This window comes from Sorex fumeus, unplaced genomic scaffold, assembly GCF_029834395.1.
Source record: "Sorex fumeus unplaced genomic scaffold, SorFum_2.1 ptg000122l, whole genome shotgun sequence".
Classification (NCBI taxonomy): Eukaryota; Metazoa; Chordata; class Mammalia; order Eulipotyphla; family Soricidae; genus Sorex; species Sorex fumeus.
Window position 1 is genome coordinate 53,706,555 of NW_026606179.1, and position 26,656 is coordinate 53,733,210.

Sequence of the window (26,656 nt, forward strand, 5' to 3'; positions counted from 1 at the left end):
AAGGACAGTGGAATCAAAGAGATGTGCCCAGAGCCGGAAGTTCTTCGTCCTCTTAGCTATTTCTTCGACGTTCTTGAAGGTGTTCCAAGCCGCTCTCTTCCTCCTGCGCAGCTCGGGTGCCAGGTCATTTGTCATGTTGACTTCTCTCGACCTAGGTACACATAGCTGTTGCATTTGGAGATGGTCGTTCCGTTGAGAGCGAATGGGGCATCAGGAACGAGGCTGTTTCTCATAAACATTGTCTTCGTAAGATTCAGCTGTAGTCCTACCTTTCCACACTCACGGTCAAAGTCGGCCAGCACTTGTGCCGCTTGGCTGATGTTTGGTATTATTAAAACAATGTCATCAGCAAAGCGGAGGTGGTGTAATTGCCGACCATCTATCTTCACTCTCATTCCTTCCCATTCCAGTCGTTGCATGATGTTCTCGAGGGTGGCACTGAAGAGTTTCGGTGAAATGGTATCACCCTGCCGAACCCCTCTTTTGACATCAATGATCACTTCTTTGTAGAATGGTGAGATCCTGGTAGTGAATCCGCAATACAGCTCACAGAGGATCTTGATGTATTGGGCTTGAATGCCCCGATTGGCTAGGGCTTCAATGACCGCTTCCGTCTCAACAGAATCAAAGGCCTTCTTTAAATCAATGAACGTTAAACAGAGCGGCATCTTGAACTCCCGAGAAACCTCAATGAGCTTGGTTATCGTGTGAATATGGTCGATGGTGCTGAATCCTTTGCGGAACCTGGCTTGCTCGCATGGTTGTCCTTCATCTAGTGTTCTGCCAATCCTATTCAGGATGACTCGAGTGAACAACTTGTAGATGACAGACAATAGGCAGATCGGGCGATAGTTGCCAATGTCATGGATGTCTCCCTTCTTGAACAGTAGTACGGTCCTGCTGGTTTTCCATTGGGACGGAACCTTGCATTCAGACAGGTAGCGTGTGAAGAGCCGAGCCAGTGTATTGATGAGTACTGACGGCAGGTTCTTCAGGTGTTCAGGTCTGACCTTGTTTGGGCCGGGTGCTGTTTGTTTCTTTACCAACGAAATGGCGTGTCGGATTCGGAAGGGAGAACGTTGGGAACGACATATCCATCCTGTGGAATTTGGTATGTCGGCAAGTGACATTCCTATATCAGAACTTAGAAATCACATCGCTCCATAGTGTTTGTGGGTTTTTTCTTTTACCCTTTTTTTTTCCCTTTTTGAGTCACACCTGGTGATGCACAGGGGTTACTCCTGGCTCATGCACTAAAGAATTACTCCTGGCGGTGCTTAGGGGACCATATGGGATGCTGGGGATCGAACCTGGGTTAGCCGCATGCAAGGCAAACTCCCTACCCACTGTGCTATCACTCCAGCCCCAATAGTTTTAATACTATTATCAGACATTGATGTTCTTGTCATTGTGCTAAATGTGAAATAGTGTCTTTGAAAAAAAAATTAAAAGGGAGGGATAGACAAAAGGTAATATATAATATATTCAATTCTTCTCCAGAGGGAGGTGTGTTCATTAGAGAAAAGAAGTTAAAAAAAAGGAATCTCCACACCCAAGATAGGAAGTGGGATTTCAGAGTGGAATGCTTAATTTTTTATTGTAGTTGAGGTGACATGGTTACAGTGTCATTAATGTTTACATTCTGTGTCTGTTTATGTTACTGCACCTTCACCACCATCATGCTCTAGATTCTCCTCCACCGGTGTCCATTTGTCCACCTCTTCCTCATGCTCTCCATGCTCTCCACCCCCAGCTACTTGCTAATTTCAGTTTTGTAATCCAAGGCCAAGGGCTCATCATTGTTTGATACAATCTCTTACGAAATGCTATCTTAGCTCAATGTGTTTTTAAATTCCATTTTCCCCATACCCGGTAAGATTGAGCATATTTTCATAAGATTTCCTTCTCATTCAAACAGGTGTGTGTGTGTGTGTGTGTGTGTGTGTATTTTCCATATTTCTTATACTTTTAATTTAGTTTTAATCTTTGTGGTTTGGAAATGGTACTTGTAATTCTGGATATTCATACATTTATAGCAAACATTATCTTCTGGTTACAAAAAAGAAAATATAGTCTAATTTTGTACTAATGCCAAGTGGTATTGACATTAAATGTTCACTTTAAAATATTTGGGTGGAGGGGGTTATCAGAGCAACAGTACAGTGGGTAGGATGCTTGCCTTGCATGTGACCAACCCAGATTCCATCGCTGGCATCACATATGGTACCCTGAGCACAGAGCCAAGAATAAGTCCTGAGCTCCATCAGGTGTGGCCCCCAAACAAACAAAAGTGTATTTAGATCTTTCCGGTTCTTTCTTTTTATGGTAGATGACTTTTTCCATCCTGTTTAAGGAGCTCTTTCTTTAATCTGTGATTATGGTGAATTTCTCCTTGTTTATTGGTGAGCTTTGTCCTGCTGACTAAAATGTGTTTTTGTGTGGAAATGTTCTTAGGTGCTCCAGCTGCTGCTCCGTCCCCCGCCCCAGTGTCACAGGTATCTCAGCCCCCCTTCTTATTGGATGGGCTCTCATCGCAGCCTCTCTTCAATGACATCGCCACAGGTACTCTTACTGGGGTTCCCCTCCTGGAGCAAGGAGAGCAACAGTCCTGCTCGCACTAGACTGCGTTTACACTGCATTTCCTGTGTTTTCCCAGGCATCCCTTCCATCACCGCTTACAGTAAGAATGGCTTGAAGATCGAGTTCACCTTTGAACGGTCAAACACCAACCCCAGCGTCACGGTAATAACGATACAGGCTTCCAACAGCACAGAGCTGGACATGACGGACTTTGTTTTCCAGGCTGCAGTACCAAAGGTACCACAGTGTCTTTGCCTCTTCCTGGCGATTTAAGTTAGGCGGGCTTTTATTTTTTTACTTATTTGGTAAGGGACGTGTTTTCATGTTTAGAGTTCAGCTCAAACTGCAGCTAGTGTGGTTTGTTGAAGTATATCATTTTTGGGCGAATACTTTTTACTTGGTCATAAATATTCATAATCGATAAGATTATATTACTATACTAATAATAGTTAGTGAGAGACCTACTTACTGTCAGTCTTAGTGTTAAGATTCTTCATTATGATCCTTTAATGCTTCAGACATTGAAGACAAGGAGTGGAGTGTTGCTCAGCAGGAGAGCACTTGTCTTGCATGAGTGAGACCATGGGTTCTATCCCCATACACTGCCCCAAACGAAAAAAAGATTTTGAAGATAGGTTCGGGCGCAGTAATACAGTGGTAGGGATCAAAGGAGGAAAATGTCTATCTAATATGGGGTTAAAGTATAGTGAGGAACTGTATTATTTTCTTCTTGTCACTGGATTAGAAATAAAATTTTTTACCATTTTTTGATATTTGTATAAGAGATGTTAAATTCAGATCTAACTTGCTTTCATAAACCAAAGTTTTTGTTTATACTGAATCTTAGTGTAAGGAGTCCTGGAATAATGAGGCATTTTAAATAAAGATTTATTTATTTTGCTTTTTGGGTCACACCCAGCCGATGCTCAGGGATTACTCCTGGCACTGCACTCAGGAGTTACTCCCGGTGGTGCTTGAGGGACCTTATGGAGTGCTGGGAATCGAACCTGGGTCAGCTGCGTGCAAGGCAAACACCCTACCCTACCCGCTGTGCTATTGCTCCAGCCCCTTAAATAAAGATTTAAAATGAGGAGTGGGAGAAAGTTTTCTGTAAAAGACAAAGAGCAGATGATAAGATGTTGGTTGCATCTATTTATTTCTTCTATGTATAAAAACAGTCATAAGTGTGACTGTATTCCAATAAAACATTTACAAAATAAATGTAAATAGAGATTTATAAATCTTGGCCTGGGCTGTAGTTGCCAATTTGTGGTTAGATTAAACTAATCTCATCTTCCAGTGATGTGTGAAATATGGTATTCAGACAACATGGTTATGGAAATTGAAGACCATTTATTTGTAGCTGCTGCTCATTTTGCCACCTTTTGTATTTGAAGTTTTGGGGAATCAGAAAACGAGATAATTTTGAAGTGGTAGAATATAAAGTAGTCCATTACTAGTTGCATGACAGTAAGCAAGTTATTGACTGTTTCTTCATTTGCAGATGTTGAGTGGTAATATTAATATGTACTGAACAGGGTTCCTTTGGGGAATAAATGAGTCTTATGTGCCAGGTTTTGTTTTAAGCAACTTTCTGTGAGCTCTAGCTGCTGCATCTTAGGGTTTTACACTTGTTCCTTTAGATTGCAGTTCTGTTATTGTTGCTCTTAAATTATGACTTATTCTGAGTACTCTGCTAGACAGTGCCCAGAGACTAATGCTATATCTGAACTTCAGATTATCGTATGTCATAGACCCTGTTATGTAGTATGGGGATGGGGGGTTGTTGCCATATCCGGTGTCAGTGCTGGGGGACTGCACCTGACTCAGTGCTTGGGGGTCGTACTGGGTATGGAACTCAACCTCCCACATACAAAGCACGTGCTCCAACCCTTTGAGCTATCTCTTGTGCCTGTGTGATTTTTATTTGAAATTGTGGGGCCTTTTGTCTTTTGTGTTTGGGCCATGCGCACAGTGGTGCTTCAGGCTGGCTTACCTTGGCTCTGCACTCAGGGATCACTTCTGGCAGACTCAGCAGAACATATATGGCATTGAACCTGGGTCAGCCATGTGCAAGGCAAATGGTTTGCCCACTGTTACTCTGGTCCCTGAGGTGCATTTTCAAATTGATATCTTGGCTTGGCAGCCTGTTCTCTTTATTAGTGATACATAAAATAATGATATGAATGCTGTTTGGTGACATCTTACATTTTATATTATGTACATAAATGAATTGTATTTAACTTACATAATTTATCTTAGTACAATTATAAATTAGACCAAAATAATTAGTCTGTGCATTGAGATATACGCCTGTGTGAGGGAGGTCGTTCAGTGGTAGAGTGCTTGCCTTCATGTGTGCGGCCCTGGCTGTGAATCCTGTTTTATGAAAGGAACAGAAACTCTGTGCTTGGAATTTCTTTACTCTCTGTACTTTCCGAGATCAGGTAGACTAGTCACCTCTTTCCTTCCTGCCCTCCATCTTTACCTCCTGCCTCCCTCTTCTAATTCTTTGCTTCCCTCCCCTCTCTTCCATTAATAATTAGAAGACTCCGGATAGAGAACCTCTGATATAATGGTATATCACTATATTGTAGTCAAGATACGGTTCACTATTTACCAAGCTTACTGCAATTTTCCCGTGTAAATAAAGGAAATAAAGAATGGTATTTGTAGGGCTGGAGAGATAGTACTACAGGTAGGGTATTTGCCTTGTACGTGGTTGACCTGGGTTTGATCTCCAGCATTTCATATGGTTCCCTGAGCACCGCCAGGTGTGATTCCTGAGTGTCTCCAAGTAAGGCCCCAAAACAGAAACACAGCGGCTAGAGCAATAACACAGCAGGTAGGGTGTTTGCCTTGCACGCGGCTGACCTGGGTTCGATTCCAAGCATCCAGTATGGTTCTCTGAGCACCGCCAGGAGTAATTCCTGAGTACAAAGCTGCACACCCTGAGCATCGCCGAGTGTGACTCAAAAAGTGGAAAAAAAAAAACATACCTAGAAACACAAAAAAGAAGGGCATTTGCTTTTCCCCTGTCTCTTCATGTGTAGGCTATTTCTACATGTGGTTTCTATTCAGGGCCCTGGTTCCCTGTGTTCCACACACCTGTTGGCAGCGCAGCCTTCGGCTGCCCTCTGTCATATTCACTATACACGGTCCATGATATTCAGGCTTTATTAGGTTTTTGTTTTGGGGTCACACAGGTGTGCGCTGGGCCTACTCCTGGCTATGTCTAGGGATCACTCCTCGTGGGGCTTGGGGGACAATATGGGGGGCCAGACATCAAGTCTGGATAAACCTTAAGCTGGGTGAGCGCCCTGCCTATAGAGCTGGCTGTCCTGCCCCTTACGCAGCCTTTTGAAAACAAAGTTGAAATCTCCAGAGCCCAAATACACAGAAAGGGCTGAGATCTGTAACTGGCGACAGGCCTGCTGGTTTGTTCTTTGAGGCTTTCACACCCTCCCCACCTTGTTTCTTCTAGACTTTTTGTTTAGTCATCGGCACTTGATCTTTTTCCCTTCACAGTTGATCAGTTACCATTAAATGAGCTGCTCGGACAAGAATTGGTCATCTTTTGAGAAGTGGTAGGCTAAAGTTCTTCCTACTAGAAAGGGGAGAATGGCATCCTGCTTGTTTTCGTGGTAAAAAGCTTAACGATGGCACTTTTATATCTAACGCAAGGTGAGAGCCAGCGTTCCTTGAGTTAGTTGGAATCCAGAAAGCAAATAGGAGGCAGTGGGAGGCAGACATCTGGGTGTCTTCCTTTGTGTTTGTTGGCATCGCTGGCCAGTGTGAGTGTGTCACCGCCCTGAAGAGCGCCCTTTGTTCCCGCAGACATTCCAGCTGCAGCTGCTGTCTCCTAGCAGTAGCATCGTCCCAGCGTTCAACACGGGGACCATCACACAAGTCATTAAAGTTCTGAACCCACAGAAGGTGAGTAGCACATCCAAAAGTAGTTTTTCAACGCGGTAAAATTTTGCTTTGTTTCCGTAACTTTTTCCTGACTCGTAGAAGAGATCTATGGACATGTCTAGTCTGAACTCTTTGTCTTTTGTCGATAATACACAGAATCCAAACACAGTAAACAGTTAAAGTGGCATCTTAATAAAATGCAGCTTGAGAAGTCCACTTAGAGATGACTTAGAGATGTCACATTTTTATCTTTACACAAGCTGCAAAAGGGGCACACACATTTGTGGAGCCCACGATCCACACTTACTCTAATTACAAAGTGTACATAACAGAAATGAAGACTTTTAAGTGAAACAAAAGCTTTACAAATATAAATTAAGCAGTATCTTAATTTATCTTCTCAAAGAAGTAAATTAACTTCACTTGATAATCATTATTTTTCAGTTTTTGAAAATTGGTTCAGAGAATTTCTTAACCTTGAAACATATCTAGTAGTCCGATACTCATGTACTTTCCTCTTCTTGTAACACTTTGTTTTTCTTCAACCATTCACCAAGTTTATGTGTCCGCCTAGAATACCAGCACAAATTTCTCTAATGATATGGTATGTAGTTTAGAAATTTTGTTTTCTTTTTTTTGGAGCAGGGGCTTTGGGCCACGCCCAGGCCTTACTTCTGTCCCTGTGTTCAGGGATCCCTGGCGGGACCATAGGGACCATGTGCTGGGGATTTAACCCAGGTTGACTGTGTATAACGGAAGTGCCCTACTCGCTGTACTATTGCTTTGACCCCAAGAGTAGAAGTTCCTTTAGTGCATTTTAAAAAATCTTGTTACATGCAGTAACAAGTACCTGTACTTTTTTTTTTTTTTTGTGCTTTGGTAACAGATCTGTTCAGATTTATTGAAGGCTTTCCAGACAAAACAGTATGTCTGAGTGTAGAGTTGGTAGTATATGGGATGATTCTCTGTCTCGGAAGATGAGTGTGGTTACTTCATTTCTCTAGAAACCTAAGTACCTGAGTGGAACCTTCCTGAGCAGCACTTGGGAAACGCCTATGTGAAACTGTCTGCAGGAGGCTCTGTGCTTTCAGTGCAGTCTAGGGATGGAGCCAGCGCTGTGTGCTGCGTCGCTCTGGACACACATTGCCTTGTCTTCATGCCTGGTCTTCGTGGGCCTCTCAGCTAACACTAAGTGTGATGTGGCTTTTGTCGTTGTTTCCCAGGTGTCATTTTTTTAAGGGGCAGCTTTGCTTGACAGTGATTTCTCTCTCCTCAAATTATAAGTCAGTGTGGACTGGATGGATCCTAGAGATTTTATTTCAACAATTGACTTGTAATTCTCTTTTCATAGCAACAGCTGCGAATGCGGATCAAGCTCACGTATAATCACAAGGGCTCAGCAATGCAAGATCTAGCAGAGGTGAACAACTTTCCTCCTCAGTCCTGGCAATGAGGGTCCAGCACCATTCTCATTCTTATCCCACTCAATCAACGGAACTCTGGGAAGGAGGTTGTGGTCGCTGGCAAGTCCCCCCCAACTGTACCATGGGCATGAGGAGCTGAAGAGAACTGTTGAGGAGGATTTTCCTAACGTTGTCGCTGATCTTGAACCATTGTTAAAGACTAATCTCCTCTCCTCCACCGTTGAGGCCGGCTGCTTCTGGAGACTACTTTGCACTCTTCTCCTCTTCTCCTTTTTTCCGTACTTCCCCGCCCCTCTCACATTTATAGCCAGAATCAACATTCCCGGGCCCCTGAGGAAATCAGCAGCTGGTCTGGAGGAGAGGACCTGGAATCCATGGCGAGAAAACACTCACTCTGTCTCTGCAGCAAAGAGTCGCCCCTTCTTTCTACTGTGTTTCTCTGTGAACTGGGCAAGGTGGGGCGTTTATTCCTCACTAGCTGGGTTACCATCTTCAGGCGCTTTCTACATCCGGCATTCAGAATGGAAATGTAACAGTGGACATTAGGGAGCCCTGCCTTTTTCTACTGGTTCCCCCAATGTTTGAAAGAGGCATTAGGCTCCTGGTGGCCTTTTCTGTGCATTGCTGTATACACACAGACACACACACACATGTATGTATGTATGTTATCAAGAACTGGTCAGACTTTGAGAGGTTATTTGTAAACACTGGACAGATGCAGTTAAAAAGAGCTTTTGTTGAGATTTGGCATGAAGGATATGGTGCTCTATTTGTAACAGAAACTTCCAAGGCTCTTCCAGCTCCCTTTTCTCTCCATTCTTTAGCAGTAGTCATGAATATCGTCCATGATTTTCAAAATTGACTCCCCTTAAAGTGCAAAGTGGACACAGCTCCTAAAAGATACTCAGACTTATTCCCACCACAAATTCTCAAGTTTCTCTTAAGCCCATAATTTGCCTGTTGAACTATGGTAAAAGGGTGGAAAGAGGTGGTCTCCACTTTGATTAAAAATCAGACTCCTTACAAAAGCACCTTTGCCCATAAGAGGAATGAGTTTGAGGCTCATCCTAGAGCATATTGGAGTCATCTTCTCCATTACTACAAACCTCCCTTTTTATTTCCTGAGCCTGGCTTAGACCTTGGCATTCCGTTTGAATTCCTTCTTCTAACTGGAACATTTGTGTTGTATCTGTAACACTGGCACTGAAATAAAGACCACACGGTTAAAGAAATCTTTCCTATATTGTACTTTATGGTGTTGGAACAGAGCCTTGCAGCTTCCTTGCCCATATGCCCGAGGAAGTTTTAAGGACACCATAGGGGAGTAATATCCTGAGTCTGAGAAATTGGTCTCTTGAGGCCAGTCTCATGATTATCTGCATCAAAGACTTGAGGTGTGGAGCTCTGGAAACCAGTGAGAATGCTGAGTGCTTTTCGGACAGGTCCCTTTTGTTACCAAACCTTAGCATTGAGTTGCTGGAATGTGGTGGGGTGAGTCCTGTGCTACATGCGGAATGTACTGTGTACATTCTCGTCCACCGCTGCCATTTCTGGTATTCTGAAGAAGAAAGGAACAGTCAGGCCCACCTTGCTCTTAAAATGTTAGCAATCATTACTGTATTGAGTACAGTATAAGGACTACTTGGTTTTGATCTTAACCTTGGGTAAAAATATCCATTTTTTCCTCCTTTTCACCAAGCCTTTACTTAAAAATCTTCAGTGTCTCGTCAAATCTAGCTCTGTATCAGATGCTAGTCTATTCCAAACGTTTGACAAACTGGAGTTGACTTAAAGGCTCCAAAGGGGAAATTTTTTGGTCTTATTAATAGTATATAAGAGCAAGATCTGCTAAAACTACTCCACTGGGTAAATGGTTGATTCAAGAATGAAATATTATCTGTGCATAGTTTTTAGTAAAATAAGTGTGGACTAGTTTATATTTCATACAACTGCTCTGCCTGTGCAATGAAAAATAGCCTTTAAAGTTTTCTTTGCAGACTGATTTCATTGGATGGATACTTAATGCTGTGAAACTTGATAGGATTAACATAATATGGTGGATTTCTTGAATAGATTTCGTCTGACATTCCTCTTTGTGGTAGAGGCTTTATTTTCTCTCTTATGTTTATAGTTAACTAGCTCAAGTTTCTTTAGTCGAACAGAGTTGAATCTCAGAAATCTGCTGAAGATTATGCCATAAGACATTGCTAGCTAATGGGGCCGGAAAGGGTCTGCTCAGGTAACAGAGCATCCCCTTGGGTGATCTTGTTTTGAGGTAGAGTTATAGATCATCCGTAGCTTTGTCTAGAAGGAACAAAAATCATGGCCTTAATACAAAGGGTGCTGCGTTACGAAGTGATTTCAGAGAGCAAACCTGAACATCATACTGAGAGCTGGTGGCCAGGTAACTGCCGAGGGGGCGGATGGCTGTGAAGACCGTTCCAAACGACTGGATCTTGGAGAGCGTCAGCGTGCCTTAGTTTCTAGGATCAGAATCAGGTCTCCTTTCACTCGGCCTTGCTGCTAAAAGGAGAAACCTCTTCATTTCTATGGATACTTGCACATTTTTCGTAGTTTCTTTCCTTAGTCTCACCATTCGAGGGGGAGCTAATTTGGATAGATGTACACCTGTAGAGCCACTGAGAAGAGTGATTTCCATGGCTGTTGAATAACTCCAGGGTGACGTGCAGTGAGCCTACACTCACTCGGCCAATTTCACATGCACTTTTACCTCACTTTCCCCACCTTTTCCAGAGTACTTTGTATCCTATATGCTTCCCTCTTTTTCCATTGATCCTAAGGGAGAGTTTGTCAGAAAACGGCTGCAGTGGGGCTCTGTGTGAGGAACTTCTCCGACAGCGCTGTAGCCTGGCGGTGACTGGACAGTCATGGGAGGTGTCATGTGTGTATATGATCATCTGTGCATTTTAAGGCCTTTCTTAATTTAAAGAAACATTCCTCAAAGTAACGTTTTAAAGGGGAGTCTTTCCTCTTGCTAGATTAAAGATGTGGTTCCTTTCCCTTGTTTGTTCAATTCATATAAGAAAATAGACTTTGAAACTGTCCGGGACAAACGGTTTGAATTATTTCCCACTTACTGTATAACTTGCTTTCCATTTTTATGTTCTTCTAGGGCAGGCTGGAAGTTAGGGGATACTATTTTTGAGGTTCATCTTCATTATCCTTCTACATTGGGGAAATAACTTGAGTCACGGGAAGTAGGGGTAAGAAAGAAAATTTGAATGTGTGCATTTTTTCCCCTCATGAATGTATTTTATCCACATTGTCCTAGGACAGAGAGCAAAGAGTGGATAGTCATGAACTTTGCGGTTCAGCTCGGGTGGGGTGGGGGGTGGTACAGGTGTGTGTTCTCATGAGTTTGGGAGTTGGGGAGAATCACTGTTGGGAGAATGACTCAGAAAATTCCTGAAGTTTGAAACACTTTGGCCAGCTTTGGCTCAGGAAAGTGGGGCTGCATGTAAAACTGGAAGTGAATAACTCTTTTCAAGCAATAGCGGTGAGTGGATCCCGTGTAAAGAGTTTCAGGATGTGGAACACTCAAACAGAAGAAAACGCTGAGGCAGCTCACTCTGTTGCTTCAAGTACTTCCTTCCACAAGGTTGATTTGGGCTTCAAGATGGCCCGTTGGAGTCTTTTGTTTTGTTTTGTTTTGTTTTGTTTTGTTTTTGGAACCTGCTGTTGCGCTTTGTGTGTTTTGTTTTTGTTCTCTCCTTGGGGTTTCCTGGGGAAGAGCATCTGAACTCTTTCCTTTGTGGCTCCTGCTGTGTTCCTGTAAAGGCCCCTTTTCTTTCATGATGTTGTAAGTTACGTTTTCATTAAGCCCCATCACATCTTCTTTACTGTAAAAATATTAAAAGGCTGTTTCCAAGTGGGACAGCTAATGAAGTTCTAATTATTGCAGACATATTTTTGAGATGTAAAAAAAATTTAAAATTAAATGGTAAGTCTTAGAGGCGAGAGGAATAAAATGGATGTAAACATTTACATGGGATGCATTAGAATTCTGCTGTGTATTGTCTTTTGGTTGAAACAAATTATGAACAGTGACTAATAATAAAAAGTCAATACTCAATGATTTAAAATTTGCTTCCTCGCTTCTTGTAAGTGGATTAGAGAGGCTTTGGTTCTTACTCCAGAGCTCCGAGCCAAACTTAACTGACCTACCAATGCTCCTTTTACATGGAAACCTCACCAAGAGTAGAATTTGACCAACTTAAAATAAAACACTTGAAATTATATACAGTGAAAAAAATTTTGAGTTTGTTACTACTTTCATGTTTAACTGCTCCATAAAGTCAGTTCTCAAATAAGGCAAGTCATATATTCGGATGAAATTTGGATGACGGGCGATCGTGGATTTTAGTTTCAAGTGTTTCTGTCGTTGAGAAAAGGAAGACTTGACCAGAAAAATGAACATATTTCCTGATCTGTTTTATATGAACTGTCCTGAAAAGTGAAGTTATTGGAAGTTGGAAACTTTAGGTTTTTTATTGCTTGGGTGACTCTGAGAAGACTCAGCCCCTTGAATGTGAAGGGAGAAAGTACAACAGTAAGGAACTTGTCAGCCTGGGCACTTACCAAGTTTATGCAGAAGTGCCTTTTGATACTGTTTGATAAGTGACATTTTTATAATTTTTCCTTATCTATGACTTGACATTTCTTTCTAATATTAAACTTAGTTGACAACTTCATCTTGTAATTAGGTGAAAATATATAGAAGCTGCAATAGAAAAACTCAGTAGGTAATACATTCCGAACATTAACTTTATAAGATAATAGTTTTCAGATCTGAACTTTAATCTAGAAGGACCAAATTGGTTTTGATCATTTTTAAAGGTTTCCATGCTATTCTCCCCTGTAGTAGTTCAGTTGTCCCCATGTTCAAGAAATATAAATGTTCCCCCAAAAAAGTCTTCAAATCTTGGAGTCCCGTAAAAATTGCCTTTGTATTTGGATCTCAAAAAAGTATCAGTCAGGGATGTGGCTCTGCAATAGAGCCTTTATACTGCTCAACCTGGGACAGAAAAAGGACATAGACTGAAAGGTCACTTGGTTTTTATCAAAGTTGACAGCTCCTCACTAGCTATAAATCAGTGATTGCAGTATGCTCTCTCAGCTCTTAGCAAAATTGGATTGAACTTTGCTTTTCCAGACTTTGGTTTTATAATGAGGTTGAGGAAAAGCTCCTGGGATAAATGTTTGTACAAGCATTTATATGCATGTGTGTCTGCGTGTGTCTTTGTGGAGGTGGTGGGGTGGGTGTGTTTCCTTTACCCCAACCACAGGTGTTGAGAAGTTCGCTTAGTTACTTCCAGGAAGGTGACATGAAGGAGTCTAATGACTTCTTTGGCTCTTAACTTGATCCAGACAGTGATTTTTGTAATGATGAACCTGCAGTGAGGGCAGATGGATTTTTGCACAGAAAAATCCCAGAGGAATTTATTTTTAGGGTTAGCCTCAGCTGTTTACCATTTCCAGAAATTGTAGTTACATAACCCTTGGCACCCATAATACACACTGCCTTGAACTGGGAAGAACGTGAATATATGACCTTTGAAACAGTATAAAATGTTAATGGCAGTGCATGATCTGAGAAGAAAACAATCAACTACTTGTCACGACTTACGAATTGGATCTTGACTTATGAAGAACTTGAGCACAGTGGTTTTCAACCACTGGTCCATGATTGATGTGCTGCAGGCATCAAAAGATTGAACTATTTTTCTCCTAGATTTGACATTTGGTTTTGGGTCACCTCGGCTGTGCTAAGGGATCTGTCCTGGTAGTACTTGGGGGAACATATGTGGTGCCAGGGATTGAACTAGGGTCAAATGTGCACAAACACTTTACCCCCTATGTTACCATGTTGACCCCTTTCCTTTTTTTTCCCTTGTTGAAAAAGCAGATATATAACTTTTAAATATATGCTGTATTCTGAATTTCTTGTTTTGTTTTTGAGCCATACTCACTGATGCTCAGGTTTATTCCTGGCTTTGCTAAGGGATCACTCCTGGCAGGGCTTGGGGTCTTTTATGGGGGCTGGAGCACCTACAAGGGTACTTACAAGGCAAGTGCCTTATCCTCTGTACCATTGCTCTGACCCCTGTCAAATTTTTGCTTTAACCCCCATCTCATTAATTTAAAAAACAAAACAAAAACCAGTCATTCACTATGGCTATTTTCCAGCATAAAAGCAAATTTGGTCCTGGGACAAAATTCTTCCTCTTTAGGTGATTATATAAAGCCGCTGCTTGTGAGATCTGGAAAAGGTAATTTGTAATTCCTCAAGAAATTGGCTTTTATAAACACTAATTCAGAACCACATTTTTTCCGTATCACCTATCAGCCCTTGGTCAAGCTTTTCTGTCTCCATATTCTTATCTGTCCTTTATATACCCAGTAACCACATGCTTGCTAGAAGTGTACAGAGCTCTAAGTAACTTTCTTGAATTAATTTAAAGATAGAAAAGAGCTTTCTTTTGGGCCTGGAGCAATAGTACAATGGGTAGGGCATTTGCCTTGCACGCAGCTGACCCAGGTTTGATCCCCAGCATCCAATATGGTCTCTCGAGCACTGTGAGGAGTAATTCCTGAGCACAGAGCCAGGAGTAATGCCTGAGCATTGCCAGTAAAGCCCCTCCACTTCCAAAAAAAAAAAAAAAACAAAGCATTTTGCTTTAAAACCTGAACCCAGAGTGACAAAGACAAATTTTCACTTATTAAATGAGATAAATGAAGATTACTAGCTATTTTATTTATTTATTGATGATTCAGGGGATCCAGTCCAGAATCTCACACAGGCAAAGCAAGTGCTCTGCTGCTGAAATAGAACTCGGCCTCGATGTGTCCCCGGCCCCCTGGAGATCAGATTTTTGATATGTACTAAATTTTTGCTGGAGCAATAGCACAGCGGGTAGGGCGGCTGCCTTGCACGTGGCCAACCTGGGTTCAATTCCTCCGCCCCTCTTGGAGAACCCGGCAAGCTACCAAGAGTATCCTGCCCGCATGGCAGAGACTAGCAGGCTCCCTGTGGCATATTCAATATGCCAAAAACAGTAACAAGTCTCACAATGGAGCCGTTACTGGTGCCCGCTCGAGTGAATTGATGAACAAAGGAAGAACAGTGCTACTAAATTTTTGCAGGAGCTGGAGTGATAGTACAGCGGGTAGGGCATTTACCTTGCACGCAGCTGACCCGGGTTCGATCCCCGGCATCCCATATGGTCCCCCGAGCACCACCAAGAGAAATTCCAGAGTGCAAATCCAGGAGTAACTAACCCCTGTGCATCGCCAGGTGTGAACCCAAAAGCCTAAATAAAATTTTGCAGAAGAAAGTTTTGTAAGTGTCTCTAAGTCAAATGTGTCTTGGAACTTAAACTGTTTCAAAATGCATATCTATCAGAGCAGAGAGGGATATAGACTGTTGTCTGAGTTCAAACTTTTTTTTTTAAATACTATAAAATGGTGCCCTTGAGCAGTAGTAGGGTGGGTAGAGTGTTTGCCTTGCATGTGGTTGACCTGGGTTGATCCCTGCCACATGGTGCCCTGAGCCACACCAGGAGTGATGCCTGAGCATAGAGTCAGGAATTAGTCCTGAGTACTCCCACCCGCTTTGTGGCTCCAAAACAAAAATAAAACAACACAGAAGGTCCAAACAAGGCAGCAATAGATAATAAATGATACCATCTTTACCAACTATTTAAAATTCAATAATTGTTTACCGTTACTATTTAATAACTTACCAGTTTCTTGAGGATTCATCAACATACATAAAATCAAAAGCAAGGAAGGGATGTGAGAGACATCGCAAAAAAAAAGGTCTGAAAGGTTTTCTAGACTTATAGTGAAATTAACAAGGAATTAAAAATGGGGAACTAAAGGAAGGGGCGCAGCGAGAGACAGCACAGCGGATAGGACTTTTTTTGTTTGCCTTGCATGTGACCCACCCGGGTTCGAAGACCGCATCTTACAGTCCCCCAAGCACCGCCAGGAGTGATTACAGCATGGCAGGGTGTGCTCCCCCTTCCAAAAAAAGGGGAACTTAAGTAAACTTTATTTGGAATTTAGGAGTTAAGTATTATAATGGCTACTTTGAATAACGATCTGCTAATTTACTTCATAAGCATTCACAAAATCTTCATAACAGCTACAGATGCCAATTTCAATTGCATAGCTAAGAAAGGCTTCGAGTATTCACTAAGATCTATTTATTCGTTTATTGCGTTTTGGGTCATACCCGGCGATCAGGGGTTACTCCTGGCTTTGACTCAGAAATTGCTCCTGGCGGTGCTCTGGGAACCATATGGAATGTTGGGAATCGTACCCGGGTCGACCGCCTGCAAGGCAAACACTCTACCCGCCGTACTATCGCACCAGCCCGTACTAAGATCTATTAATGTAGCACTAATAATTGGAATTAGATTGGCTGGCCCCAAATTCGGCCCCCTGCCCCATCACTGCAGGAACTAAAAGGATCACTTTAAAAGATTTCCTGTATTAGCCGTGCAAATAATAAAACGGCTCTAGATTATTACTGCGCCAAGTGCAGAAGTGTGATCATTTCCCTACAGGAGGAGAGACGGGGATGAAACGTGGCTGGGGTGGGGGTGGGGGGGTCACCTGGCATTTTATCCTGGAGCTGGTGCTGAGTTTGCCGAAGCAGGTGGCGGACAGCTCGTACACGGAGAGAGCCTCGCTGAGCTGAGTACTGCCGGCAGTCCCTCAGAGGCCAGCTCCCAAGGAAAAAGACGAAACGTCGGGGAGAGGTAAGTTACGAGAGCCGCTGCGGAGGGCAGAGCCCCGTCTGACAGGTGCAGGCCCCAGCTGCTCCTTCTGCCCACACGGGGGAGGCGGGGACAGGAGTAAATAACCCTCCACGCTGCGGGCCAGCTCTCCGCCCCGCGGTGGCGCCCGACCCGGCACCTGCGGGGGGTCCCCTTGGCCGCGGGCCCGCCGAGACGCGAGTGGGAGCCGGGCCTGCGGCTACGCGGCGCCCGCGGGGCTGCGGGCGGGGCGGGGCGGGGCGGGGCCTCGGGGGCGGGGCCGGCCGCCTGGGGGCGGGGCCGGGCGCCCGGGGGCGGGGCCGGCCGCGGCGGGCTCGCGCGCGCCCCCGGATCTCCGCGCGCCGTCGCGCCGGCCGGGCGTCCCTGTGCTGCCTCGGCCGCCCATGGGGGAGGTGGAGCCGGGGCCCGCGGGCCCGCTGGAGCCCCCGGAGCCGCCCGGCGCGCCCGCCAGCCGTCGGCCGGGAGGCATTCGGGTCCTGAAGGTGAGGCGGGGCGGCGTGGGGAGGGAGCGCGGGCAGGGAGATCCCCCCGCACACACACACGCCCCAACCCCCCCTCGGCGCCCCCTCAGCCGCCTCGCGCCGCGGCCGCCCGGTTCTGTCAGCGGCCCCGCCGGCTCCGCGCCCGCGGCCGCCCGCCCCGCCGCCCGGCCGCCGCCCAGGCCTCCGCGCCCGGCCCCCGCCCAGGCCTCGCCGCCGCGGCCGCCCACCGCTGCCCATCCCTGGCCGCGCGCCCGCCGCCTCGCAGGCCCACCCGGGCCGCGGCGCCCGGCCGGCCCGCGAGTGCGCAGGGAGCCCCGGGCCACCTGAGGGCGTCGCCCCCGGCCCCTCGGCGCCCCGCGACCCCCGGCGGGAGCTGCGTCGCGGGCAGCGCGGGGCGTGTGGCCGGAGGAGGGCGCCGCGCCCGGCCCGGGCATTCCCGCCGGCTGGCGGGGAGCGGGGAGCGGGGAGCGGGGCTCGGCAGCCGGGGGGAGCCGGTTATGCAACAGGCAGCGAGCGGGGCTTCGGGGGCAGGACTCGGGGCGGAGGGCGGGGGGGGAGCGGGGGGAGACGGGAGCGGGCGCCCGGCGAGGCAAGGGGATGCGTGAGCCCGGGCCCGGCGACGACGACTCCCGAGCTGGATCGCGGGAGGGATGCGGGGCGGCGAGCGGAGGAAGGGGTTCCGGGAGAGCCGGCTGCGGGGAGTTCGGCTAGTGGCCCCCGAAATAGGAAAGCGGTTTTCTTTTTCCATGTGCAACGACGAGGTGTCCTTCTGAAGGCGGAACGGAATTCCTTCTAGAGTTTCCCCCAGAGGAATCAGCGGGATTTCAAGCACGGAGAGAGAGAGAGAAGGCGAGAGAGGGAAAAAGGGAAGGACATTTGGGAGGTGGGATGTATTTCAGAAATGCGTTGCTGAACAATGAGAATTCAGTCTGTTAAAAAAAATTATATATATACACGTATATATGCTAAGTAAGGGGTGCCTATTGAGACTGAGGCCAAACGCTCTACTTGTTATTAGGAGTCTTCTTAAGACATCACGAAGATGGGGACGTTGGAAAGGGAAAGCAAGGATTTGCAGCATCGGGTGAATCCTGTGAAATAATTCGTGAGACACAAAGCGAGACTCTAAAACCTACTTTTTCTGCGGCTGCAGCCCTGTCTCCATGCAGTGACTTTAGAGAGAGAGAGAACTAAGCAGTTTATCTCGATTTCCACAGAAACTCCGTACATATTCACTGGAATGTATATATAATCATGAGTTACAAGTGTAATTACCCAAAAACTTTTGGATTTTTGTTTAAAACTATAAGGTCACAAAGAGTAAACTGTGAATGAATTAAAAGAAAAACGTTGCCACTGACCTGACTTATAGATTTAGAGATAATGAATGCCCTCTGGTGTAGAAGCTAAATGACTTTGGCTAGTTTGTTTGTTTTGGGGCTACACCCTGCCATGCTCCAGGTTGCTCAGCATACAAGGCAAATGCCCAACTCACTGTATTATCTCTTGACCCCCACCTTTTTTGGGGGGAGGGGGAGAAGGTGCCACACCCTGTAGTACTCAGGGCTTATTCCTGGATCTGAGCTCAGAGATCACTTCTGGTGGCCTTTGGGGACCATTATGAAATGCCAAGATTGAACCAGGCTGGAGACAAGCCTGTTCACTGTGCTATCTCTCCAGCCCTGTGTTTTGTTTTGGAGCCACACCTGACTGTGCTCAGGTGCTTACTCCTGGGTCTGCACTCAGGGATTGTTCCTGGCAGGGTTTGGGGGGCCATTATGGGATGTTAGGAAATATAACTCAGATTGGCTGCTTGCAGAGCAAGTACCTTACCTGCTGTTCTATCTCTCCTGCCCACTATTTTTCTTTTAAAGTTTTATGTATATGTATGTGTATGTATATATTTGTGTATATATGCACAAATCTATATCCATTTTTTGGCAGAGGTTGTGAGAGGAAAGAATTGAGAAGTGGGTATCCTCACTGAGAGGTTCTACCTTCTTATCCTTCAGGAAGTGGTCTAGCCTACCACTGGTTCCCTGAGGTTTCAGATCTGGAAGAATCCTGAAACTGATCTTGATTATAGTGCTGAGCTGGTGGTGTGGGCGGCTGGCAGTGTCTATGGTCTTGGTGTCCCTTGCTTTATTGCAGATGGTTGACACTTTAAACAATCCTTTAAAATAAATGGCATTGGCTATGCAGAATAGCTGCTGTGTGTTCTTCATACAGAAGTTTCCCGTAAAGAGTTGAGTGATTAAATTTTGTGCCAAGTGAAAGTGGTAAGGAATATGTAAGTAGAAGACTTTCTGAATTGGGAAGAAGAGATTCTATGTGTTTCTTTCTGAAGACCTTTTATAAAGGTCTTAGAATTCTTTTTTGTAACTTTATTTTGGGAGTTGGTAGTTAGAGGGAGCAAATCCAGGACCTCCTACATGCAAGACAGGTGCTCCTTTTCTGGGCCCTTTTTTTTGGGGGGGGTAACCCTTTAATACCAGATTGAACATCATTATCACCAAATAATAAAAATCTTTATTAGAGTCTAATAAAGGACTGGAGTCTAATAATGGGCTGGAGCAATAGCACAGCGGGTATGGCGTTTGCCTTGCACGCAGCTGACCTGGGTTTGATTCCTCTGCCCCTCTCAGAGAGCCTGGCAAGCTACCAAGAGTATCCTGCCCTCATGGGAGAGCCTGGCAAGCTCCCCCACCAAAAAATAGTAACAAGTCTCACAATGGAGATGTTACTGGTGCTCGCTCAAGCAAATCGATGAACAATGGGAGAACAGTGCAACAGTGCAGAGTCTAATAAAATCAGGGACAGAGACATAGTACAGCTGGTAGCACAGTTGTATTACATGCTGCAGATTGAGGTTTGATACCTGTGCCTCTGTGCACCTTGCAGGGCCAGGAGTAAGCCTTACTGGGTGTGGCCTAAAAACCAAACCAAAAAAAAGGGACTAATAAAACTAAGCCTTTATGATTTAGCAAGATTAGGTTCATTTGTGTAGGGTATTAGGAAATTAGGTTTTATATCTTCCCTAGATTTATTTTGCAAATTGTTATTCAGAAGGTATAGTTGTAGCTGGATGTAAGTATGGCATTTTAAATACTTGTGAGATTATTGGGAATATCCAATAGTGCTTTAAACCACAGAATCTCAATTTTAAAAGAAATTAAAATAAAAGATTATTGGAAATATCTTGAAGCAAACATTTCCAAATGTTGGGATACGGGTTAAGTTATTTGCCTTGCATGCGGCTAATCCTCAGTTTGATCCCTGGTACCACATATCATCCCCAAAGCACCAGGAGAAAAGTGATCCATGACCACAGCCCTGAGCATTGGCAGGTGTGGCCCAAAAGTTTAAAAAGAGAGAGAGAAAGAATTCCAAATGTTAAACATTTCCACAATTTTGGGATCTCCTCCCCCCACCTCAATCTATGGATGACAGGAAGTTTCAACAAATCTAATCAGTGAGAGGCTGGAGTGATAGTACAGTGGCTAGGGCGTTTGCTTTGTATGTGGCCCACCCGGGTTTGATATCCAGCATTCCATATGGTCCCCCAAGAACCACCAGGAGTAATTTCTGAGTGCTGAGCCGGGAGTAATTCCTAAGTAACACCAGGTGTTCCCAAAAAGAAAAAAAAAATACAATACTCCTACGTTAAATTTTACTGTATCACTGTAATCCTGTTGTTCATCGATTGCCTCGAGCAGGCCCCAGTAACGTCTCCTTCGTCCTAGCCCTGAGATTTTAAAAAGTGCCACATTGAAGACTCTATCAGGGTCAGGAGAACGAGACCCATCATTGTTACTGGTTTTTGGCATATTGAATACGTCATGGGGAGTTTGCCAGACTCTGCTGTGTGGGCAGGATACTTTTGGTAGCCTGCCAGGTTCTCCAGAGTAAGAACTAGATAATAAGATGCCCCGGTGAGGACAGCCAGGAGCGGAAGCAGGAGACTCTGCACTGTTCTTAATTTAATTTTAATTAAAATTTAAAAAAAAGAAAAAACTAAAGCTAATCAGTGAATACCATGAGATTCTTCCCCCCCTCAATTATGTATATATAATTTAATGAATATCAAAACAGTTAACTGAAATATTCTTCTTTCATTATCGTGTCGGTCCCCCCACCTCATCTTTCTTAGGGCTCGAAGTACTGAACCACATGCTTTGTATTCTGGAGGCGTAGGTTTGATCTTCAACACAGCATGTTCCTCCACCATTGTGACAGGAGTAGCTCCTGTGCACTGCCAGGTGTGGCCCCCCAAAACAAAATATCTCTTGGAGGCTGTCGTGATACTACAGCAGGTAGGGTGGCTTTCCTTGCCTGAAGTTGACGAGTGTTCAGTCCCTGGCATCCCATATAGTCCTCTGAGCACCTTTAGGAATGATTCCTGAGTGCAGAGCCAGGAGTAATTACCCCCTGAGCATTGTGGAGTGTGGCCTAAAATGTATTTCCTTAGGATATTTCATATTCTAATAGAATTTGCTGACAGCGGAGAGTTAACTTTAGCAAACAATGATCGATATCAGAGTTAGGTATGTATGGTGTTAATGGTTCATCACCTTTGAACTTACCATAATGCTCATATATTATCTTCACTTAAGAGTTCAAAGGATAAAACTTAAGTGTGTATTTAATTTATGGTTTATTTGTCTATAAAGAATTTTACTTCCTGGACATGTATTTACATCTTAAATATGCTCTTCATACACTTATTTAATTTGAAAGGAGATTATAGTTGTGTTCCTTTTTATATGAAGTTTGTGATCGGTTCTTATTTAAGAGTAAGGGAGGAAATAGATAACATTTTCTCAGTCTAACAAGTCCATTTGAGTAGTGATTCCAAAAGCTGAAAGACTATCCATAGACAGTACTCATATCTGCTAAGGGCTTTCCAGCAGTTTCTTGGCTTTATGCAGTAGAAGAAAAGACAGCCCTCGATAATTCAACAGTGGTTGATGGTAGTTAAACAGTTCATATAAATTGTCTCTAGAAGACTACTTAGTATTAGGAGACCTTTTATTTATTTTTACTGAGATAAACCATACCAGTAGAATAGGAATGTGTGTGTGTGTGTGTGTGTGTGTGTGTGTGTGTGTGTGTGTGTGTGTGTGGCTTTAGCATGTCCATTTGTTTTTTGGCCCTACTGGGCCATGTTCAGGACTTACTCCTAGTTCTTCACTTAGGGATCACTCCCGGTGGGGCTATATAGGATGCTGGGGATGGAACCCAGGTGAGGCAAGCACCCTGCCCCCTGTACTCTCTCTCAAGTCTCTAGCTTGTCTTTTTAAACTTAGTACTTTTTTTTTTAACTGATTACGAAGTTCTGACATTTTAGTAGGAACTAGATTAGATGGAGTCTTCCTTTTTGTATTAGACCTGTCTCCATGCTCACCTCCTTCTTTTCCACATACCTGTTTCCTTCCTATCACCTTCCATTTCAGACTCTTGACCCACAGGTGCTCTCCTGCTTCTCTCTCTTATCCAGATTCCATATCCAGATTCCTAGCTGATGCGTCCTGTTGACTTTTTTAAGGTCCCGGCTGGGTAGCCACAGTTTTAACTAGATTGGAAGGCAGTCCAGTCTTCCCTTCCTAGATGTTGATCTTACTCTGCACTCCTATTTCACAGCTTGCAGGAGTCTGGGGAAGACACAGAGGAAATCTCAGCCTTTCAAGTGCTTGGGTGTAAGAGAATGATACCTGTCTAAGTTCAAGCTCAGTGGTTAGTTTTCATAGGGTAGAATGAATTGACAAAAGAGAGTGTATTTGGGATAAATGGTAATCAACGGCACATGTGTTTTAATAATTGAAGTTCCTTAAGGAAAAATAATTATATTTATATATATACACAAACGCATTAAAAATATAACCATTCCAGGGGAAAAACCCAGTGGATGAACCAGTATACTTCCTGAGCATTTTTTTTGACGTTCCTAAAATTGGGGAATTATTTATCTTGAAATATTTTTTAAATTGATCACTTGATCACTTTACATCCTATTACTCATCGAGTTGCTCGAGTGGGCGCCAGTAACGTCTCCATTCGTCCCTGTCGCGTGCTAGTGTAGCCCAATGGCATCTGCTCATTCTAGGAACACGAACAGCCTCAAACCGATCATTCAGGGTCTTGATGAAGAAGTCTGACCATCTCATAGGTGGGCGGCCACACGATCTTTTGACATCCCGTGGAATCTAGTCAGTAATAACTCTAGTCCAGCGGTTGTCTCCAAATCTCATTACGTGTCCAGCCCATCTGATTTTCAGTAAATACAATGGGTCTCATTTTTAAAATTATTTTTAAATAATTTTTTATAGGGTTTTTAGTCCACACTAGTCAGTCCTTGTGAGCTGTTCCTGACTCTGTGCTCAGGGATAAAACCAAGGTTTACAAGGAAAGCACCTTGCCTCCTGTATTCTCATTGGCCCCTTAAATGTTGCTAACATGTTGCTGCCAGTATGTACCACCAGTGGCTCACACTTGGATGTGGCTTAACAAAAATTGCAGTGCTTGCATTAATGTGTTACGCTTTTGGGAGTTGGATAGATAGCTCAGAGGGCGATTGCACATACCTTGCATGTGAGAACATGGAATTTAAGCCCAGGCACTGTGTGTTCCCCCCAGCAGTGTTGGTTGCCCTGGTGGCCCCTGAGTATTACTAGGGTAGCCCTGGTGGCCCAAACCCCTGTGGGATCTGTGCTACAGACTTCAGACCTCTGTTGCTTGGAGTTGTCCCTGGGCTCCTAGGCACTGATTAGGGTCATCCTTCTGCCCCCAGATAATCTTTCTGGCAGATGTATGGAATAGTGAGGAAAATTTCTCTATTGAGTGCAGAATGCAGAACTTTGTTTTAATTTTTTCAGTTTTGGGGCGTGTCCAGCAGTACTGAGGGGGTTAATGCTTGGGGGTTGCTCCAGTGGTGCTTGAGGAACCATATAGTCCAGGGGTTGAGCCCCAGGCCTCTTGCATGCAAGGCATGTGCTCCAACCTCTTGAGCTGTCTCTCCAACCCATGCTGCACTTCTTTGTATAAATATTAAATATTGTTTTCAGATGAACCAGTTGGTCTTTCCCAAAGATCTAGAGACTAAAGAATATTTAAAATTAATAGTTATTTATCTACTGGTTAAAAATTATTAAGTGGGATAAATATGGTTTACAAAATAAATAATTTGAATGCCTTTTGTTCTTAGATTTTGGCTTTGAAAAATTTTCTTGATGAGGAAAAATCCTATTTTCCACTTGTAGCATGGATGTACCCTACTTCTTTCTAAGATTAGAGTCAGTAAGAATCCTCATGGTTTTGAATAACCATAGCTAAAATGATCAGATTACCCGAGTTATCCTAAATTTAAACAGTGAAACCATTCTTACTTTTTTTCCCCCCTTCCTAAAATGAAAGTGACTTCTAAACTTTTCCTCTTTAGAAATTGAATTTTTTTGATTGGAGATATGGTACTGTGGGTCAGTCTGCATGTTGCCAACCCAGGCTCAATCCCTGGCACCTTGTATGGATCCTGAGTGGAGTTGGGGACCCTGAGCATTGCTGGGTAGGTCCCCAAACCAAAAAATTAAAAAAAACTTTTTGGCATGGAGGTCTCACCTGGTCCGGGGTTATACCTTTCTCTGCACTCAGGAATCATGCCTTTTGGGTTCCGTGTACTGTATAAGGTGCCAGGGATCGAACCCGTGTTGGCCACAACAAGGTAAGTGTCTTACCCTCTGTACTGTGACTCTGACTCCCCAAAAGAAAATAAATTGAATTTTAGGTACTGTATAGAATCCTTTAAGTACTTTATTTTAGGAAATACAAAAATAGTCTTTGCTTTGTTTATAGGAATTTGTTTTATTTTAAGGAATAGTAAGAAAAATACTTTGTAGCTGGTACAAAATAAAGGTGGTAGAATTCTCTATAAAAGTGGACATCCCCTCACTCTCTCCCCCAAGCTTGTTGGACTTTTTGCCAGAGCTAATTGGGCAAAGATGCACACTGGGAATGAATTTCTCTGGTGTCAGCTGATGTATGGGATACATCACTTGATGCCAGAACCTTAGTAGGTTCTCAGTGTAGAAGAGGAAGAAACATCAAGTAAGACTCTTAGCTCCATTGTGGTACACATGGTCAGAGGTAAATATTTAGGAGAGGATAGAATAATTGTTCTGAGTAGCAGTTAAAGAATGGGACTAGGAATTCTGGGAGGCTCCTGGAGAAGATGACATCTGATTAGAGTTTTGAAAACTGTCTGAGGGACATGATAGCCTTCAGCCCAGGCAGAGATCTGCAGAGTAGCTGGTGTGTTTGGGGGAGCTGCGGGTAGTTGGATCTAACAGACAGATGGAGGCAGTGGGAATGACACCAGAGAAGTATGTCTGTGTAGTGGGGAGGTTTTTGCTGCAGTGCTACCTACACTCCAGCCCTTTGTGCCATCTCTGCAGCCCCTAGTGAGAATGCTTTTCAAAGGGAGCATAAATCACCCGTAACAAAGGGAGTAACACCAGAGCACAGCCAGAATTAGCCCCTGAGTACAGTTGGGTTTGCCACCCCCCTCCAAAAAAAAAAAAACACACAAAGCAACACCATCAAAGAAATGGGAAGGAAAGCTGGAAAGATAAGTCCTCAAAGAAGGCATACAGATGGCCAACAGTTTTGTGAAAAAGTGCTGGTTCACCACTTATCATCAAGGAAATGCAGATCAAAACAACAGCGCTATCACTCACACCAGGAGCTTGGCAAACATCAAGTAGAAACACAGGCGGAAAGAGTACAGTGGGCAGGGCTCTTGTCTTGCGCACAGCTAACCTGAGTTTGGTCCTTGGCACACCACATAATCCCCAAGTTCACCAATAGTGATCCCTGTGTGCGGAGCCAGGAGTAAACCCTGGACACAGCTGGGTGTTTCACAAAAACAAACAAGAAAAGGAACCATCTTATGGGCTGGAGCAATAGAGCAACCAGTAGGGCTCTTACCTTGCACAGGCCCCATATGGTCCCGAGAGCCTACCAGGAGTGATTCCTGAGTGCAGAGTCAGGAGTAAGCCCTGAGCAGCGCAATATATATATATATATATATATATATATATATATATATATATATGTATATATTATATGAAGAAGAAGAAGAGAAACAACCAGTGCTTGTGTGGATGTGGGGAATAGGAACCCTCATCACTGCTGTTGGGAGTGTCGTCTGATTTAGCCTCTATGGAAAACCTAGCTTTTCCACTTCTTGGAATCTACTTCAAGGGCCCAAAAATACGTCTGAAAAGATATTGGTGCGCCTTTGTTTGTTGCAACACTGTTCACTATAGCCTACATTTGGAAATGCCCAAATGCCCAAGAATAGATGACTGGATAAAGAAATTGTGGTGTGTAAATACAATGAAATACTGCTCAGCTATAAGAAAGATGAAATCATGTGATTAGCTGCAACATTGATGAAACT

At 44.1% G+C, this 26,656-nt stretch overlaps 2 protein-coding genes and 1 long non-coding RNA gene across 3 annotated transcripts in view; all 3 read left to right on the forward strand.

Moving 5' to 3' along the window:
* The window catches only part of AP1G1 (adaptor related protein complex 1 subunit gamma 1), an 81,816-nt gene extending 71,087 nt beyond the window's left edge, over positions 1-10,729 (forward strand). Inside the window, exons 20-23 of the mRNA XM_056136308.1 lie at positions 2,455-2,562; positions 2,657-2,817; positions 6,418-6,516; positions 7,847-10,729. Of these exons, the coding sequence (XP_055992283.1) occupies positions 2,455-2,562; positions 2,657-2,817; positions 6,418-6,516; positions 7,847-7,948 (470 nt within the window). The 3' untranslated portion in view covers positions 7,949-10,729. The remainder of the gene's footprint in view (positions 1-2,454; positions 2,563-2,656; positions 2,818-6,417; positions 6,517-7,846) is intronic.
* LOC130043840 (uncharacterized) overlaps positions 1-26,656 on the forward strand; it is a 152,217-nt gene that overhangs the window by 59,476 nt on the left and 66,085 nt on the right. The gene's annotated exons all lie outside the window — the stretch shown is intronic.
* PHLPP2 (PH domain and leucine rich repeat protein phosphatase 2) overlaps positions 17,056-26,656 on the forward strand; it is a 75,686-nt gene continuing 66,085 nt past the window's right edge. Inside the window, exon 1 of the mRNA XM_056136306.1 lies at positions 17,056-17,205. Within this exon, the coding sequence (XP_055992281.1) occupies positions 17,107-17,205 (99 nt within the window). The 5' untranslated portion in view covers positions 17,056-17,106. The remainder of the gene's footprint in view (positions 17,206-26,656) is intronic.